The 20750-nt window shown below is 36.8% G+C and overlaps 1 protein-coding gene across 1 annotated transcript in view; it reads left to right on the plus strand.

Annotated features, from left to right (window-relative positions):
• The window catches only part of ST8SIA1 (ST8 alpha-N-acetyl-neuraminide alpha-2,8-sialyltransferase 1), a 110259-nt gene that overhangs the window by 52545 nt on the left and 36964 nt on the right, over nucleotides 1-20750 (plus strand). Inside the window, exons 3-4 of the mRNA XM_039882518.1 lie at nucleotides 7197-7306; nucleotides 13110-13202. Of these exons, the coding sequence (XP_039738452.1) occupies nucleotides 7197-7306; nucleotides 13110-13202 (203 nt within the window). The remainder of the gene's footprint in view (nucleotides 1-7196; nucleotides 7307-13109; nucleotides 13203-20750) is intronic.

The following is a 20750-nucleotide window of genomic DNA, read 5'->3' on the forward strand; positions in this document are numbered from 1 at the left end:
AGTCCCTGTGGATACGTGGGTGAGAGTACATAGAAACGAATGGGTCAAACTGCAATAAGATATATGAGTTAATATGCTTATGGACAAAAACTTGATTTTCATCAGTAAGAGCAAGCATATATTTTGACATCGTGACTAATAGCAGTTGGCATATAGTGACAGCTTTTCAGACCACTCTGAAGAGTTGCAAATCAAAATCTCTGCTTTTCTATTAAGACTGCTTTTCTATTAAGACATTGACATTGATTCCTCTTCTTAATAATGGAATTCGATGGTGTTCTCAATACTGAATAGCTTGGTAATTAATTTTGCTAGCTTTGAAACACAACTGCGTGACAGGGAAGACTAGCTTCCCCTTCCTATCAAAGAGAGGAGTTTAGAGGTAGCAGTAGAGCAAAACAAACAAACAAAAAAAAAACAAAGATTTTTCCTTTGAATTGTGAAGTGTGAAAATAAAAGTGCTAATTCTAGTTAAGAATATCAGCATAAAGTTGCATGTGTAACAAAGTCAGCAAGATTTAGCTTGAAAGCCTCACCTTTTTTTTCTTTTAACTATGAGACAAAGTTTATTCAGAAATATATATGGCATTGCTCTCCCCACCCTCCCCTACCCCCACCTAAGTATAAAAGCACCAAGGCAGGAAATGTAGGTTACAGGTCAAATAGGAGCAGGGAGTGGTGGAGGGAAACTAGAGGAAGAAGAATCTAGAGCAAGGTAGATGCAAAAGGTATTCAATGCATCTGAGAAATTTATATTGAAGTAGTGAAGTATGGTGAGAGTTATAATAATTGATATATACTGTATTAAATTTAAAACCTGGAGTCTTTTGTTGTCATCTTCAAAAGTAAGAGAGCATTTAAATATACAAGTCTGTTGCTTAAATTCTTGAAATTAAAGATGTTTTATTGGCCACTACTTTGCTTGATCTGACAGTCTATTATTCGATTTTCATAAAGCCGTGTGCCTAAGAGCCTCCTTCCATCTGTCCAGGATTTAGAGGTGCACTATAGATAGAATTCTAGTGGGCTGCTTCTGGGATTATAAGCTTTTTGGCTTCCTTGGACACCCAAGAAGCCTAGATTTAAGGTTAGATATTTCTTGTAACCTGGATATAGGGACATTAAAGCCTGCTCCCTGATTTCTGCTCTTGCTCTATAATGGTTCTATAGAACGTTTTTTTCTTCTTCAATTCTGATTTTATGTCAGTGCATGATGCTAATTTTTTACATTGTACACATGCCTCAAAGGTAGCCTTTTTCAAAGACTATTGTAGTATTCAGAGGTGCTTTTACTAAAATGTAGTGTATTTCTGTGAAAATAATTATCACAGCATTGTTTAATCCAGTTCTCTATTAAATGGTTTACATGTTTCTTTTTTTCCATGCACCTCCTACCTCCTCCCCTTCTCCCAAAGCAAACTCAAACTCTAACACAGTTAGTGATCGATGGTGAACTCAGTTGTTTATGGAGACAGTGTAATTTTCATTCAGAACATCTAGTTATGTCTATGGAGTGGAAGATAAGTAGGCATGATTGTGTTGGTGGTTGAAGTTACTGACTCAGTGCTTTGTCATGTGTGAATTGCACGTGAAGAGGAGGAAGAAGTGAGGTATCTGGCTTTGGAAATGACTCTGGTAAATAATGCTTTATTCACTTAATTATAAAAACCATTCTGTGATGCTGAAGAGCTATTTACATAACGTACACACACGCAAAAAGTTTAAATTCTTCAGATTCTAGTGTAATATTTGTTCAGAAGTCATATTGTCAACCAGGAATATTTTCACAGTTGGCATGTGTAGTTCGTTTCCTAAAAAGTCTTCTAGCCTGTAACAAGTCTTTTTACCCTCATTTATGCCATAAAACATCTAAGACCCTAATTTTTGTCTTTTTTTCTAAACTTCCTAAGATTACCTAATAGACTAAAAATCTCAACTACTTTTCTTATACCTAAAAATGTTTGATCTCAGTGGCACTTCCTCAGACAGATACTCCCTAATCCTAAAGTACTCTGCTCTATCATATTTGTTAAATTCTGTTTTTCCTGTTAGAATGTGAGCTCCACAAGTGGGGTACATGTCTGTTTTGTTCATCAACGCATTCTTGGCATCCATCACAACTTCTGGTCTATAATAGGTGCTCAACAAATAGCTATTGAATAAAAAAAGAAGTTAGACATCTGGACTATTTAAGGAGAGGCATGGGCAACGTAGGCAGTGGATGATGATTAAGGATAAGGGGTATATGAGAAGCAAGGTTCTGAATGGCTTTATTAATAGCCTCATATGGCTTTATTAATAGGCTCATATTTTAGATAATGGTTAGGCTTATGTTTGTTCTTTAAGTTTAGAAATTAAATTACACATTCATTATGACAGTAAGGAAATACCACTTTACATGAGGTATTGAAAATAGATTAGATGCTCAACATAAATCTGCTGATTAAATAATTAACTTATTAAGCAAATTGTTGATCATCTCATCTGTGCTTTGTTTGGATGTAATGTGTTAAGCAAAAGATATGATACCTGTAATGATTCATATAAAAATGAACAATTAAAAACTCATTAACTGATAGAAGTGGTAGATATACCCTCAAAGGCCAATGATAAAAAATATTTTTTAAAACTCTGTATAACTCTTTGAAATTAAAAGTATCTCACACAAAGATAAATGACACAGTGGTCTAGCAATATAATAATAATTTTTCCTTATAGAATTTAATTTTTTAGTGTATAATAATGTACTAATATCATATGTTGATATAGGACTTTAGAGATACCTGATGATGTTCAACACCTCACCTTATTTAATTCTTATAATCACACTGGGAGATGGATGGGAGAGTTATTACCATGCCTGACTTCCAATGAAGCACTGAGATTTTGAGGGACCTGGCAAACCAGAATATGAATCTAGATGGTTAGTATAATATGATAATTAAGAAGATGGCCATTAGCAGATGGGCACAGTGATAGTGAAAACATTTGGACAGAGATCCACAAAATTAACTTGTGGTCGAGCAATATTTTGAGCTTGTTGTTAGTCAATCTGCATAATTCATCCTTTCGTTTAGTGTAGTATTTTTTAAGGTTAGCAGGGGAAGTGTTGTACTGTATTATAGTCTCAGATCCAATAGATTTTTTTTGCATGGATGAATGAAGATACGTTTGAAAAGAAGGGATGTAGTGCCTTAATAAAAATAATCCTTGACAAAATTATAATATTCATGTTAAAGTGGATGACCAAAAGTTCTTTCTATGTATGTAATATACCCAAAAAAGAGAACATCTTGTTCATTCATTATTCTGGTAAGCATTGACCATTGCCAAGTTGAGATGTATTCTAAAATAGAATAATGATGTTATCTCAATTAGTTAAAAAAATTCCACAATGTTTTCTCAATTAAAATTTTCCTCTCTGTAAAGCTTTAGTGAGGTCTTATAGTTCATCGATGTATTACAGTGCCCAGAAGAGTACACTCAGGCACTCAAGAAATATTTATTAAAATGAAATTGCTTGTGTGAGGGCTAGCAGTAGACCAAATGAAGAAGTAGCAAACAAGTATTACCAAGTAGCAAACAAGTATTACAAAAAAGTTAGAAATGGTTTTTTCCCTCTCATTGACTTTTGTTGGAGGGCTTTAAAAACTTTTTAATAGTATGTGGATATAATAGTTAAATGTTCTGCTAATAAAATTATTCTAATTAGTAAGATAGAGTTAGATAAATTACTATTGTACCATTTTCCCCGAAACCCATGGCATCTAGGTATTTTGTGGCTTGAACATGTCAGTAAACTTTGTTGGAAGGAAGAAGGGGATGAAAGGGGAAGGAAGCTGGTGGTTTGGCAAGATGTCTTACATACGTCACCTCATACAACCTTATGAAATCTCATGCAATTTTAGAGACAAGAAGTGGAATGCTGAGGGACCTGACAACCTACTCCCCAAACCCCATTATCCCACAACCTGAAAGTTAGGAGGCAGTGTTTGTACCCAGCTTTATGCTGCTGCTGCTGCTACCACTCCCCAGATCTGCTTGTTTGGGACCCAGATTTTCACCAGTCAATCTGGTTCAAGAATCTCTCTAATAACAACGAGGGGCGTTTAAACTGGCTTTTACAAAGCAAACTAAATTTTAGTTGAGGTTGAATCAACCCACACTTTTCAAATAAACGACAATATATTCAAACAGATATGCAAATATACAGTATAAGTCACTGAATCAGACCAGTCTTCTGTCTTCACTACTGAATTAAATCTGTCCTTGTTAAGGTGACCAGTGACCTCAGTGTTGCTAGATCCAGTGGCAATTTTCAGCTGTTTTCTTTCTTCATCTATCAAGCATTTGATGTAATATTTTCCTTCCTTCTTGAGATATGTTTGTTCACTTGTGGCTTCCAGGACACCACACTTTGCCATTTTTATCTCCCATTTCACTGGCCACTCTCCTTTAACTTCCTTTACTGATTTCTCCTCAGTCTCCCAAGGAGTGCCTCAGGATTCGAGTCTTAGACCTCTTCTCTTTTCTGTCTACATTCATTTCACACCATTTAGTCTCCTAACTTTAAATACCTACTGTATGTATGCTGATCACTCCCAATTTTCTATCTCCAGGAAAGATCAGTTTCCAAACTATATTCTCATACGTACAGTTGCCTACCTGACATTGTCACTTAAATGTCTAATAGGCATCTCACACTTAACATATTTAAAATTGAGCTCCAAATTATTCCGCTCAAATCTGCTCCTCTTGTAGTTCTTCCATATCCCACTAAAATGGCAGGTCCATCTTTTAAAGTTATTCAAGCCAAAAGCCTTGGCATGATTCTTGATTTCTCTCGTTTTCTCTTACCCTATTTCCACTGCATCAGCAAATCTGCTTGCTTCTGACCACCCTCACTGCTGTCACCGAAGTCCAAACCACCAAAATCTCTACTTTGTGTTACAGGAAACTCCTAACCAGTCTGTTTCTTTCCGCCCATGACATCTTACAGCCTATTTACACAGCAATAGAGTGATTGTTCCAAAATATGGCATATTGCCACTCCTTTACTCACCATTCATTGACTTGTTTCCCATCTTAGAATAAAACTCATAGTCTTTTCCATGCCCTACAAGGCTCTATAGAATTTTTTCCTCAACCTCCCCAACAGTTATTTCTCTGTTCTGCCCTCCTACTTCTCTCTCCCTTGCTTACTCATTGCCACACACAATGTTCTCTTTGCTCTTTCTTCAAACCCCAGGAATGTTTCCTCCCCAAGGTCTGCATCAGTGGTTTCCACTGATATCTGTATGTCTCACTACCTCATCTCCTTTAGGAATTTACTTACATGTCTCCTTTGAGTTCTTCCCTGACCACCCTACTTAAATTGCAGTTTCCCTTCAAAAGTATTTCCTGATCTTTTAATGCCAATGTTTTTTTTCTTTCTATAGCCCATATCACCACCTGACTTACTGTTCATTTTAATTATTTATTCTTATTTATCTTCCATTTCCCCACTATAATGTAAGCTCTGTGGGAATGCTTGGAATATAGTAAGCACTTAATAAATACTTGTGCAATAAATGAGCACCAACAGTTAAATCTATATCTAAGAAATTATAGATCTAACTAATGTGTCTCCAGTGTCGATTTCAAACCCTCCTTTCTAGAGTGACTGAGAAAAATGCCACATATCATCCTGAATCATCCTGGATGTGTTAGAGTGCTGGCCTCTGCCCTCTGTGTGTCCTGCTCTGGAGTTGAGTGGACCGGTCTCTGTGGTGGCCATACAGAGAATTCTCAACTCTCCGTTGGCAAATGCTTAGACTTTACACTTTAAGTACTGTGTCTTTGTCAATTAAGTTTTCATAGCTTTAGTTGTTCCTTTTACACATCAGAAATCACGGAAGTAAAATTCTCTTCTTTTGCTGCATAAAGTGCCTACCTTAGTTACTAATGACCACGAAGATTCCTGTATTTTTTTTTTCTGGTTTAATTGTTTTATGCCTATGTAAGACCTTTATAATATACGTTTATGTATTTATTCCATTTATTCTTTTGGTATAATCCATATTATTTACTTCGGATTCATCTGGGATGGCCTACTTAATACCAGTATAGTTATCTTATGTACCAGTTATATATAGTAAGGTTCTCTCCCAAAGAACTCCAACCATTATGCATTGTTTCAGCAAGCAGGAAATTCTGTACCTGGCGGTTCTTGCTGATCCAGCTAAAAGAGGCTGAATGACGCATTTTACTTTCAGGGGCTATTGCTGGGTTTTGATATTCCCTGTACTATAAATAGCACTTCAGGGAACACTCAGGTACAGTGAACATTTTCTTTGCAGTCCAGCTCAATGTTTGCAGAAAGAAAGTCACATGCTGTCTGGTTCAGCACAAGTCACTTGCCCCTCAGTGCCTCCTAACTTCTAGACAGACCCACCCAGAATTCTTAGTTGCTCATAAACACAGCATTTGCTCTCAGCATACTTTCATGCCTTTATTTATACTGCTTTCTCTGCCTGGCAGAATCCTGCTCATCGTTTAAGATTTATCTTGAGTGAGAAAGCTTGCCTTGAGTCAGCTTGGCAGAAATACCTTCTTGCTCTTCTATAGGATTCTCCACAGCATTTGGAACATACCTGTTCTACAGTAATTTCAGCATTATATTAGGGTCTGTTACATAAGTATATATGTTCGTACTCTCCTCATGTCCCAAACTGTGAATCCTGAGGCCTGTGACTTCTGTATCCTTGTATCTATCCTCAAGAGTTAGTGTAGAAAACACTCAGCAGCATTTGCTGAGTGAATGGCTGGTTGTATGAATGAATGAAATTGCATTCAACTAGGGGAATAGGATTCATCTGAGTTTGTTCTCAGCTTAATGCTTTAAAAATAATCCTATATGTAGCTTGGATTTTTCTACTTTCCCAAGCAGACATCCTGTACTAAATGTATGGCCAATTTGATAATGAAAAAAAAAAAGTTATATTTATATATACTTCAGGGTGTTAATTTTTTTTTTAAATTTCAAAAGAACAGGCTAGTTTTTTCCTTACAAACTTCTTGCATCTTTCTTTCTACATACTGTCTTCACTCAGCCCAGTCTTCAGTCAAATTCCTCCAAAGGGTCTGCTGTAAACAATGGTTTCGTGAGCAGTTGTGCATTCTCTGCAGTGAAAACCCGCCTTGTTTTCTGTTGCTAGGCAACCCCATTCCAGCTGCCCTTGAAGAAATGTGCGGTGGTGGGAAATGGTGGGATTCTGAAGAAGAGTGGCTGTGGCCGTCAAATAGATGAAGCAAATTTTGTCATGCGGTAAGAGCACCCACAGCTCGGCCTCTGCTTTTTCTCCTTTTCCCCACCCCTCCAACAGCCCCAGGGCCTTTTGAAACTAGTCACTTGTGATTAATCAGTTGTAGCTGCTCTTTAGCTTCCCTTCAAGTTCACATACAAGTAAGTTCAGGAGAGGGACAGGGGAGCAAGGGAACGTGCCTCAAGAAAGTACAAAGCCAAGAAAGACTCAGAGGTTGTGGGCAGATCTCAGAAGTGGAAACATGCAGATTTTATTTTAGATTACACATTCGAGTGATTAAAACTTTGAAAATTGTTCCAAAGACTAACTCTCTATGCATAAGCATATTAATCTATTCATTTCATTCTATGCCCATTCTTCATTTTTCACAAAAGCGTTCTCAAGTAGTGAGTGGGATTTGAAGAGAGATTTGATCTGTGCTTGACTAAGAAAACTGAAGGAAAGAAGGGGAATAAATTCCAAGCAAGGAAGAAGCTTGGAAAAAGGACTGAGTAGAGTGATGATGTGCACGTCACTTCTGGTGGAAAACATGAAGCTTCTGCCATGACATGTAAAGGAATTGCTGAGACACACATCCAGCCAAGGGTAGAGAACATCACACTGTCGTGGCACCAACCTGTACCGTTGGGTGATTTTGGCCAGAAGTGAGGACAGCAAGTGATTGGATTGACACAAAGTTGGAGTTGTCTGGATGAAAAGTAAGAAGGATGGGGGGGGGACAAAATGTGGAAGGTTCTAGCTAAAGAGTATGTGAAGTGACACATTTGGTGTCTGGGCTGGATAGGAAGTGGGCCCTGAGAAGTGTGAAGGAGAAAAGAAGTGATAGGGTCAGAGCCTGGAGGGGACAGGTGGGAAGAATGAGAGAAAAGTGGAATGATAAGAACTAAAGTCAAAGAATGGCCCACTGGAGTATATGATTTTCGAGCTTAGCTTCTCTAGGGATGCTCAGACTGTTGTAGAAAAAGAGAACATTTGTTACTGAAGAAGTGAAGGGATGTCGAGGCTAGACTGTGGTGGGTCTTTCGGCTGAGCTCTAAAGCCTCCCCCAGGTGGGAATGGCTATGAACCAGGTGCCTACAGGCTCCAGGGCCAGGAAGGCTGAGGCCCAAGCAACACAGAGGATGGAAAGCTGAGCAAAAGAGGGAGGGGTATTTGTATTTTGTGTTCATTTTTAAGGATAATAGGTAATGGTCTAAATGGCAAAAGGTAGCCAAGAGAACACTAAATCACCTCTGAGCTCTGAGCTAAATGGAGTAGGGGAGAGTCTAGACTCTATTTGAGAGTGTTTCAAGGGAAGCCATGTACGTGAGGGAGGGCCCAGTACCCTCTTAGAGAACAGGAGATGGGCTTCTTGAAAGACTTGTCATCTCATTGGCGAAGCCTGCAGCAGAGTGGGGAGATCTTTCTACATTCATCTTTCCTGCAGGGAGATGCCCTGCCATAGTTTTTCCAGCATAGGACTGCAATTTCTCTCCATTGCAAATACTGTTATGTTTTTGGGAATACATTTGAACCACAGGAAAATGGAGAAGATAAAAAGAGTTCTCTTTATTCAAGTCAATGTAACTTCTGTTTATTGAGCATCTACACTGTATTAGCTGCTTCTGTAAATGGTATGTTGAACAATCCTGTCATGGCCTTAGAACCTGGAGATGTGCTAGTGCTATGATGGGGGCAACTGAGAGACAGAGAGAGAGGGGAGCTGGGACTTTCTGAGGAGAAGTGGTGTCTGGGCTGAGTCATTCCACTCCCAGTGCAGAAACAGCCTGTTAGAAGACTTTAATGTAGGAAGGACACCAAATACTGCCAGTGTCATGACCCATGAGAATGGCTTGAGGTGGGGCTGGAGACGTATTAAGGCTGTAGGAGTGGATACAATCATCTAGAGAGCATAGATAGAAGAGAAGAGAGAAGACCCTGGGCCAAATTCAGGTATTCATCTCATTACGTTGGCATTAAGGAGAGGCTGAGAAGCCAGCAAAGAAAATAGGGGTAGGAGGGCAGGCCCTTGCCACAAATTAGTTCTGTGATGTACAGCGAGTCATTTTATCTTTGCTGGTGCTCAGCTTTCCAAGCTATGTGAGGAAGTGGGAGCAGACAACTCCCAAGCCTTTCCGCTGTAGAAATACTGATTCTATCTGTGATTGTATGAATACTGTATAAATGTAACACAGTTCATGTGGTTTAGAGTAAATTTCCAAATTACTCTCGATTATACATTTATTTGGTCTTTCAAAAACTATGTAAGGAAGAAGGAATGGATAATAATATACTCACAGATTCAGGGAAGTTAAGTGACTTCAGGAAGTCTCAATGCAATGTAGAAGGAGGCAGCATGATAAATGTGTTTTTATATTATTCCCGAGTACATATATGGATGTGCCACTGCCATTTAGGAAGATGAATATTTTAAATGTAACATGTGGAAGACTAGTTCTAAGTATCTTAGGGGGTTATCTAGTCGGGCCATGTTTATCATAAATATATAAGACTAAGTTTGCATTATACATAATTTGGTGTTGATATATTCAAGTTCAGAATTAATGAGTTCCTGTGATGAGAGTGCCCAGCACAGTATTCACACAATACTGTGAGGATTGAAAAGAATTCGAAGAAGATAGCATCATTACTAGACCTATGTGTGCATGTGCCTTTAATTTAATTTCAAGAATAGTGCTATTTCATAACACATTTAAAATTTTAAAAAGCTTTGTTTATGGTTTACAGTGGTAAATTGTTTTAAAATTATTTTTATTTGCCCATTTATGGATCTACTTATAAATGGCTGCTTAATACACAATTTTTTGGGCACCCTTTCAAAATTGAGATAGTAGCTTATTTTCGGCATTAAACATTTAGTGAGTAAATACGATTAGAAATTACATAATATGCCTGGTTCTAGATTATAGGGTGCATGGACAGTTACAGCAAAAGAGGATATCCCAAAATAGCTTTACCTGTACTCAGGTATATACCAGATTATAGTTCAAAATGTCTTCTAGGACTAGGGTAGAACACTTTCATAATTTTCTTTGCTTATATGTTTTCAAATACATCTTTCAATGCTAAAAGTCGATTTCCCAGTTTTCAAAGTAAACATCTGTTTTATAACCAAAAACTTTAAAATAACATAGTTGAATAAAACGTATCTGAAGGTCTATAAGAGAAATGAGTGCGTGCATCTTGGAGAGGACATGGGTGGATCAGGGACACAAGTGAGGGCAACATAATTTTGGTGCCTCGAATTATGCTCATATCATGTTTTGCATATTTAAGTATATGTAAAATTTAAAAAGTAATTTTATGATTTTTTTCTATTTAAAGATTCCTCTCTATCAAGCCTATTGCCTACTTACCTCCATCCCCCCTCCTCCAATTCAAAGAATATATAATTCTTCATCAGTTCTGTGATCATATCTTTTAGGATCATGAGCACAGTTACTAAGATACTTCAGCCATCAATCTCTGCTAATTGTGTCAATAAGTGATAATGCAAGTTTGAAACACTTCTACACAATTATGCCTTATTAAAAAACAATTTGACTGTATTAAATGTGCATTTTATGTAAATTTATGTAATTATCAATTTAGGAGCTGAGGAGCTAGATTATAGTGTGCCTTTTCTAAGAAAGGAGCTACAGGGAAGTGTCACAGACATTTGCACTTGAAGAGAAAGTTTATACAGAAGAACTTAAAACAGATATTCATACCAAAATGAACTTTATTATTTTCTAGGAATGCATTTATAAAATAGTATCTTTATTGTTTTAAGCATTTCCCTCTGCTGTAGAATTTGACAATATACACAAGTTTTTCTTGAGCTTTTACTCTGTGGTAGGAGGTATGAAAGAACCCAGACATATGAACTTTGGTTCTACTTGCAAGAAACACATAGAAAAGCAAAGTATTTACTCATGAGAACCAGCTCCTTTCATTTAATAATGGAAAAGTAGGTTGACAGCACTCCCTGGCAATATTTAGAGTCCACAGTTTTAATATAAAGTGGTTAGTTCTCAGATGTTACAAGGACCATCAAGATCAAGGCTTTTTCAAGAGACAACTGTCCAAATTTTACCCTGTGTTTTATCCCAGAAATCATTTTTCTCTTTGCAAAGATCAGTTAAATCTCAAGACCACATCCAGCACCAGTGCCGGATGAGCCTGGTTGTTAATTCATAAGCTTACTCCCTCACAAGGGTCCTCAGAAACCACATGAGATGTGGTGCAACCGCTAGACGGGAGACACCTCAAGATCAGGCTTTGCAACTTGGCTTCACCTGGGCTTTCCACAATGCTCACTATGTTTGTTCTCAGGGGACACTCAGCAAAAGTCACTGACTAGCTGACTAATTAATCTGTGGGTAGCTGCCAAAAGAACCAGCTCCTCATTACCAAAGAACAGATGAAGGGAAAATTCCAAATTGACTGCGACAGGTTTCCACCCAGGACACCCCTATGTGGTAGGAGTCACAGGGTATATGTAAGACATTAGGGAACTAGAGATGGTAGGCTGAGTGGGTGCCCAGACAATTCCATGTCCTGGGGAAAATTTATATGGAAAATTTATTAGTTGGGGAACTGGCAGAGACATTAAGATTCATAGGATCTCTTTACCTACAGATAAACAATAATTTAGTTTGTTGAAGTAATAAAAAGTTAGAAATGCCCTGATGTGGTAGGAGTCAAGTTAGATTTATGGGTGGAAAGGAGAAATGAGAACACAGTAGTAAAAGTAAACCTAATGGAAACTATAGACTCATTTGGGGATGTCATAAATAATGCATGCATATTTAATTATATTTATATGCTATTTCTGGTATGTGATATTTTTGAGCTTTTACTATGTGTGAGACATTGAGGTAGGGACTGTTTATACATTTCTTCTTTTAATATTTACAACAAGCTTATTAAGAGAGAAAAAGTCTTTGTTTTGTGTAATGGGGAAACTGAGGCCAGGCAGATGAATTAACTTGTCTAATGTCCCACTGGCAGAAAGCCATAGGATTAGGATTTTCAGTTGCCTTTTTTCCATTGTAAACATTCATAAGACATTGTGGCCAAGGAAGGCAACAAGAGCAGGGTGTGTGTGTGTGTGTATGTGTGAGGTGAGTGAGAGAGGGAGGAGAAGAGAAGAGTGGCTGAGAAGGGCGAGAGAGCGAGAGAGAGAGAGGAAGGGAGGGAAAGAAAGCAATTTCTATCACCAAGAAAATATCACCTATATTCTTTCTCTTTGCTAAACTAGGATGGTGGAGAATCATTGTGTTTCTTTACAGGCCATACCATATGACATCACCAGTAGTCAACCCATACATTGGTCATGCACATAAAAGTGGGACGTGCATTAATTTAGGTGGCAGAGTTGCATTGAATGTACAATTATGATTTAGAATTTGGGAAAAGAAAAACACAAATACAATTCCTCCCTGTCTCTTGAGGTTTATGAGTATTCAAAGAACACTGTATGTCTTGTGTCCTCTAGTGTACCACACCCTCCTGAGCTCTAATTTCAAGTCTAATACTCCCTGTCCTACCACCTCAAAAATATTTTGAATGGAATAAATTCATTCTAGCTATGTGTCTTTCATAGATCATTTACTCCTCTAGCTGACATTTTTTCATCTAAAACAAGACTAGTTTTTATGACAGCGTTTTGATGATGCTGATAGTAATCTAATGTTTATTAAAAGGGAAAAGCGATAAAAGTTATTCTTAAATTGAGCTAGACTTAAAAACTCCTATTTGTCATGAGAATTGACTTGATTTTAAAGTAGATAAATTTTTCTAAAATGTTTGTTATTTTTCTAGATGCAATCTTCCTCCCTTGTCAAGTGAATACACTAAAGATGTTGGATCTAAAAGTCATTTAGTGACAGCTAACCCCAGCATAATTCGGCAAAGGTAAGAATTTATGACTTATGTTGGTGAGGAACTAAGGAGGAAGGCTTTTGAAGTATTTAGCATCTTAAAGGCAATGAGCGCAATTCATTTTGGGAAACCAAGAAAATCATCTTCACAGGCATGAAGGGTGAAGAAGGGAATTGTAAATAAATTAGGCGGAATTATGAGAATCCAAACACTATAGAATTCCTCTGGGATTCTATTTCTTGCCTTTGGAGATGGTAGAAATAATATGAGGATCCACTGTTTTGCTCAAAGCAGCAACACAATATCCTGCTTACTCAGTTCCTACTTTCTGATTTGTTGGTGAACAGAATTAATATCAATTTTGTTAAGAAAAAAAAAAAAGAAATGACCAATCTACTGCATATGCATGCATAAAAATAGCAATATTGTCAGAATGTACAGGAGTGTATGATTATATGATAATTATAATTGCATTATATTCAATCATATTTGGGAAAGCAGACAGAAAATTCTCTAGTATGATTCCAGAAATCTTGGCAGCTGTTGTGGGAGCTTCTGGGGCAGTCTCTAGTTGATGAAGCCCATTAGTAGTAAACTATCAGCCTTTTCTCCAAGGACTTTTCATTGTGGAGAATGACTCAATCTCTGTAAAAAGACAAGTCAAACATTGCCTTTAGACTCCCCCGTGTAGCTAGCATTTAAGAGTGAAATATCTAGACATTCAGGGCTCTGGTATTTGTCATCTAAAGAAGTCTTATTCAAGTGAATAGCACTTGTGTGTCACTTTATAAACAAAGCTGCATTACTTGTTTTGGTTCCTAAATAAGTAGTCCCATAGACGTCTAGAAACACAACCAATTTTAAATTTTGACATATTGTGAAATTACAGTTCCAAACTGTTCCATTTACTTTCTCTTCAGTAATAGATAACACTGCCTGTTTTCTAATACTGAAAACAGTACGTACTATTAATCTTTAAAATTTTTGTCAGTTTGTATAGTGAAAAATGGTACATTACTTACTTAAAATGTATTTTTTTTCTGAATACAAGAAGGGCTGAATGAGTATTGGCTATTAGTATTTCTTCTGTGAATTGCCTGTTTGTATTTTTGTTCATTTTGTATTTTTTTCTTTTTAAAAAATATTTTTCTGTTGATTTATGGTAACTGTTTATATTATAGATATTATGTCTTTGTTTGCTATATATGTAACAAATATTTCCTTTTAGTCTGTCACATATATTTTAACTTTTATTCTATCAGAATTTAACATTTTTATACAACAAAATCTGTTAGTCTTTTCCTTTATGGAATTTTTTTTTTTTATAAAACAATCTTTCTTTGGATGATCTTTTTTATCTACAGTCCCTCCAAAGAGAAAACATTATACTGTATTTCTCTAGTACATTTATAGTTTCATTTTTCATATTTAAGAAATTTAGTCTATGTAAATATATTTATTTTTATAACAACAATTTTATTGTTTTTCAACAAAAATTTATGCTCACTGTAAGAATTTAAAACAAAAAAGAACAAAGAAGGGAAAAAAATCACGCAAACCTAATTATTTGAAAATAACCATAATTAACATAGATAAACTTTCTCCAGATGCTTCATGTATTCTTCTTTGAACTTTGAACTATGAAGCTATTGTTTTGTTATCTTCTTACACCCACAGTTGTCAATTAGAAGGCTAATGGGGATCTATTTTATGTTCAGGAAAAACTTTCTTTCCTATTGCCACTAAAAGCTTTTAAAAGTTTCTTTTTATCATTTAATTAAGACAGTTTACCAACATATATCTTAGAGTGGGTCTTTTAAAATTAATGTTGCTTAGTACATTAATGAGAGGTTCTTTAGTTGGAAGACTTGAGGATTTAGTGGTTAAGAGTCTACTCTAAAGCAAGATGATTTTGGTTTTATTCACTGTTTGCGCCTTTACCAGCTATGTGAACTTGGCTAAGTTACTTAACACTTTTTCCTTCAGTTTTCTCACATGTAAAGCAGGGATAATAATACTTACATAATAGATTTATTATAGTGAATTGTATGACATATGTATGTATACGTATATATATATATATATATATATATATATATATATATATGTGTGTGTGTGTTGTGTGCCGTTGAGTTGGCTCAAACTCCTGGTGACCTTATAATGACCGATGTCCACAATGTCCTGTCCTCAACAGCTCTGCTCAGAAACTGTAGACTCATGCCTATGGCTTCTTTTATGGAGTCAATACATTTCACACGTAGTCTTCCTTTTTTCCCGGTGCTTTCTACTTTTCCCAGCATTATTGTCTTTTCCAAAGAATTCTGTCTCCTCATGATGTACTTGAAGTAGGACAGATTAGACAGTCCCTCTCTTATGTGTCTGATCATTTTCTCTTCTTCATTGTATTTGCTCTTTCTTTCTCATCCTCCTATTTAGTGGATATTAGAACTTCTAGATCTATTACCCATGACTTCTAACTCTTTTCTTGTACAATAGAATCTCGTGCGTGTGTATATTGATGTATTGTGTCCCATGAATAATCCCTTTCAGCTCACTAAATCATATTTTAGTTATGTCTGTTCTGCTATGTAGCTTATCACTTCCATTTTTTAAAATCATGCTTTTGTTTTATATGTCTTATTATTTTATTTTCAAAGCAGCACATTCTTTTTAATGGAATGTGATGTCCTCTTAAATTTTATCACAACTGTTATTGGACCTAAAAGTTTTGTATTTTTGTTTATTTCTGTATTCCAGATTATTTCCTTTAGTTTTGAATTTAATGCTGCATAGATGATTTGACTTTCTGTAAAATTTGAATTTTAGTTTTCTGTTCATTTTTGTATGATGTCTATTTTGTTGTTAGTGAATATAGGTATATTACTTTCATATTGAACAATTAGTTTTTAAAATGTCACTGGAAACCAAGAATGCTAGTCAAATTTGTGAGTCAGTAAATAAAAGACCAAAAATTTGCTTGATACTCAGTTTTCAGTGTGGTTTGTTAGTTGATATAGCTAACATAGAATGAGAAAACAAAACATCAATCTCCTATAGTTTAGTTATTGACTCTCACTCAATTCTTGTTTTTAAATTTTTTTAAATTATTTTTTAAAAACAATTTTTATTTTTTAATTACAGTTGACATACAATATATTAGTTTCAGGTGTACAACAAACGATTAGGCATTTATATAACTTACCAAGTGATTCCCCTGATAAGTCTAGTACCTGTCTGATATACATAGTTATTGTAATATTATTGACTAAATTCTCTGTGCTGTATTTCACATCTCCATGACTGTTTTTATACCTGGCAATTTTCACATCTTAATCTCTTCCCCCTTTTCACCCTCTACCTACCCCTCCCATCTGCTAACCATCGATTTGTTCTATGAGTTTGTTTGTTTTGTTTGCTTGTTTATTTTGTTTTTTAGATTCCACATATAAGTGAATTCATATGGTATTTGTCTTTCTCTGTCTGACTTGATTCACTTAGCATAGTACCCTCTAGGTCCATCCATGTTGTTGCAGATGACAAGATTTTGTTCTTTTTTATGGCTGACTAATATTCCATTGTCTGTATGTACCACTTCTTCTTTGGCCATTCATCTATCAATACACATAGGTTGCTTCCATATGTTGGCTATTGCAATTATGCTGAGATGAACATAGGGATGCGTATGTCTTTTCAAATTATTGTTTTGGTTTTCTTTGGATAAATATCCGGAAGTGTAATAGCTGGGTCCTTCTTTGTCTCTTGTTATGGCCCTTGTTTTAAAGTCTATTTTGTCTGATGGAAGTATTGCTACTCCAGCTTTTTTTTGTGTGTCTATTTTCACGAAATATCTTTTCCATCCATTTCCTTTCAGTCTGTGTATCTCTCTATCTGAAGTGGTTCTCTCATAGGCAGCATATGTATGGGTCTTATTTTCTTATCCATTCAACCACTCTTGTCTTTTGATTGAAGTATTTAATACATTAACATTTAAAATGATTATTAGTAGGTATATAGTTATTGCTTTGTTATTCATATTTTTGATCTTTTCTTCTTCTTTCTCTCTTCCTCTTTTCCCTCCTCTTCTCCCTCCTCTTCTTCCTCCCCTCCCCTCCTCCTCCTCCTCCTCCTCCTCCTCCAACTTCTCCAAGAAGTCTCATTAACATTTCTTGTAATACTGGTTTGGTGATGATGAACTACTTCAGCATTTTCTGGTCTGGGAAGCTCTTTATCCGACCTTTGATTCTAAATGATACCTTTGCTGGGTAGAGTAATTGTGGATGTAGGTCCTTGCTTTTGTCACTTTCAGCATTTCCTCCGAATCCCTTCTGATCTGAAAAGTTTCTGCTGATAAATCAGCTGATAGTCTTATGGGAGCTCACTTGTAGGTAACTGCTTTTCCCTTGCTGTTTTTAAGATTCTCTTGTTTTCTTTAACCTTTGGCATTTTAATTATGTGTCTTGGTGTGAACCTCTTTGGATTCATCTTGTTTGAGACTCTGCACTTTCTGGGCTTGTATGTCTATTTTCTTCTCCAAGTTAGCACAATTTTCACTCATTATTTCTTAAAATATGTTTTCAATTCTTTGCTCTCTCTCTTCTCCTACTGGTACCCCAGTGATGTGAATGTTAGTATACTTAATGTTGTCCCAGAGGTCCCTTAAACTATCTCCGCTTTTTTGGATTCTTTTTTCTTGTTGCTGTTCTTATTGGATGTTTTATGCCACCTTAACTTCTAAATCACTGATCAGTCTTCTGTTTCATCTAATCTATTATTGATTTCCTCTAATGTATTCTTTATTTCAGTTATTTTATTCCTCATTTCTAACCGATTATTTTTTTATCACTTCTATGTCCTTTTTAATGTTTCCTATCTCTTTGTTGAAGTTCTTACTGAAACCATTGAGCATCCTTATAACCAGTGTTTTGAACTCTGCATCTGGCAGATTGCTTGTTTCCATTTTGTTTAGTTCTTTTTCTGGAGCTTTGTTTCGTTCTTTCATTTGGGACATGTTTCTTTGTCTTGACATGTTTCTTTGTTTCCTCATTTTGGCTGCCTTCCTGTTTATTTCTATGTATTAGGTAGGGCTGCTGTGTCTCCCAGGCTTGGTGGAGTGGCCTCATGTAGTATGTGTCTTGTGAGTCCAAATGGCACAATCTCTCTGATCACCCAAGCTGGGTGCTCCAGGTGTGTCCCTTGTATGTGTTGTTTGTGCTCTTCTGTTGTACTTGATCTTTGGTTGCTGTTGGCACATTAGTGGGTGAGATTGGCCCTCGGGCTGACTGCCTATGAGGACTGGCTATGACTACAGTGGAGGAGCTGTCCTGCAGGAGCTGACCCCATGGAACAGGATTTGCTTTAGTGGGGCTCTGGTGACTGCCAAGTCTGCCCTTTGTATGTGTTGTTTGTGGAAGTGGTTGGGTAGTGCTCTGGTCCAAATCTAGCCACCAGGTGTGTTGGTTCTGGAGCCTCTTGGGGGCTCTGTTGCAGGCCAAAGTCAGCTGCTGCCTGTGCCTGGCCTGAGGCCACCTGGTACAACCTACAGAGTGATCTACGGATGGATGACACTTGTGCTGAGCTTGGAGGTGCTTGGGGAGAGCCTAAGCTGTGACACAAGGCTGGCCGCCACTAGTGTTGGGCTTGGAGCCACTTAACTAGAGATATGGGGCATGCTGAGGCCAGATGCTCTTTGTTTGGGGTTTGTGAACCATTGAGAGATTTTAGAAAAGTTCTTATCATGAATTGAGATAGTCCATTTATATGGAAAAGCAACTTGAAGCAGCTTTGGTAGGCCTGCACACTGGGTGGGGTGGGGTCTCAGGGAGCAGGGAAAATGGTGTTAACCAGTTTGATGGAGACTCAGACTTAGTGCCACCTATGCTTGTAGGCTTGGTGGGGGGGAGGGCTCAGCAAAGAAACAATACCTTCTGCCAGTATTTCTGTCTGGGATAAAGCTGCCCCACCAGCCCCCTCACTCTGAAGCCAGATAATTCATTTCCTCCCCATATTTCCCTGGCTCTTTTCAAGCTGCTGCCCCAGCACTGGAGCTCAGAGTGAGTGAGTTCATCCTTGAGTAGATCTATTCACAGGTCCTTTAGGAGGAATGCCTGGGACTCCAGCAGCTCTTTGTTTCACCTGGACAAAATCCTCGCTGATTTTCACAGCCAGAAGTTATTGGGACTTCTCTTCTCAGCACTGAAGCCTTGGACTGAGGAGCTGGGTATGGGGCTGGAACTGTCAGGGGAGGACCTCTGCAGCTGAAGTATCCTTCCCATTTTTTAACTGCCACATCCTGAGTGTGGGCCCACACCATTCTGTTTCTGCCCCTCCTGCCAGTCTCTACTTGGCTTCTGTGTATCCTTAGTTATCAGCTTTGTGTTCAGCTGGTCTTCAGGTAGTTCTCAATGATGGTTTTTCTGTAGTTTAGTTGTAATTTTGATATGGTTGGGGGAGGAGGTGAGCATAGCATTTACCTGTTCTACCATCTTGACTGGAAATCAATTAATTAATTTTTTATGGGGTCTTATCAGGAAGATTACAGAAAATCAGCAATAATAATGATGTCTCTTTAATTCAGTTAATTGGTTGAGGTTCTGGGAATCCTAAGACTGCAGTTTTTAAATTGGCGGGGGGCGGGGAGTTATCTCAAATTCAAGAGAATGAGCAAAGGGGCAAGAGAATTTACAGAAATATTTTTCTTCAATTCTTTACAAAAAATTCATTCTAAAATAATTGCAAATTCACAAAAAGTTGTAGAAAAAGTATGGGAAGGTCTTATGTACTCTTCATTCAGTCACCCCCAACGGTAACATCTTGCAAACCATAATATAATTCTTTAACTATTATTTTGAGTTAAGAATAAAATAATTTTTAAGAATGAATAAGTGTTCTTGTGGAGGGAAAATGAAACATTCAGCATATTACACTCAAGGGCAAAGGATTCAGTTTTCCTACCTAAATATGTAGAGTTGGTGGTAAGATTTTTTTTTTTTGGTGGTAAGATTTTAAAAAGAAGGCAAAAAAGAATAGAGCAAAATTTAGAGCAAGAGATAGAGATTGTGTTTTTGAGGAAAAATTATAAAAACTATAGGATAAAAAGGGTAAAAAAATGAAATATTTAAGAAGAAAAGTAATCATGTTGGTTAAGACTTAAGTTCATTATAAATAATAAATGCAAGGAAAGCAAAAATCATTATGATTAATATTGGTCAACATTTAGCCAACATTTCTATGTGCCAGGTTATGTGTTCTTTATATGCATTACGTCATTTAATCCTCAAAACAATCCTAATAGGTGGAAAGTCTTTTAATTTGTGTGTTTATAGGAAAAGAAAACGTGATGTGGTTAGTTTAGTCACCTGCTCATACTCACACCTGCTAGTCATCATTTGGGGATTTCACCCAGACATGTCTCAATGCAAAGCCCATGCTCCTAATCAGTGACCATCACACCACTTGATCTTTCCAGGTGATCCTTGTATTGCACAAGGAGACAGTTGAGTTTTCACAAGTGATATTATTTTGGAAAAGTGAGTGAATGTTTTTTCACTTAAAAATGTATTCAATGTAGCAATGTTTTTGGAT

This window comes from Pteropus medius, unplaced genomic scaffold (assembly GCF_902729225.1).
Source record: "Pteropus medius unplaced genomic scaffold, Ma_sr-lr_union100, whole genome shotgun sequence".
Lineage (NCBI taxonomy): Eukaryota > Metazoa > Chordata > Mammalia > Chiroptera > Pteropodidae > Pteropus > Pteropus medius.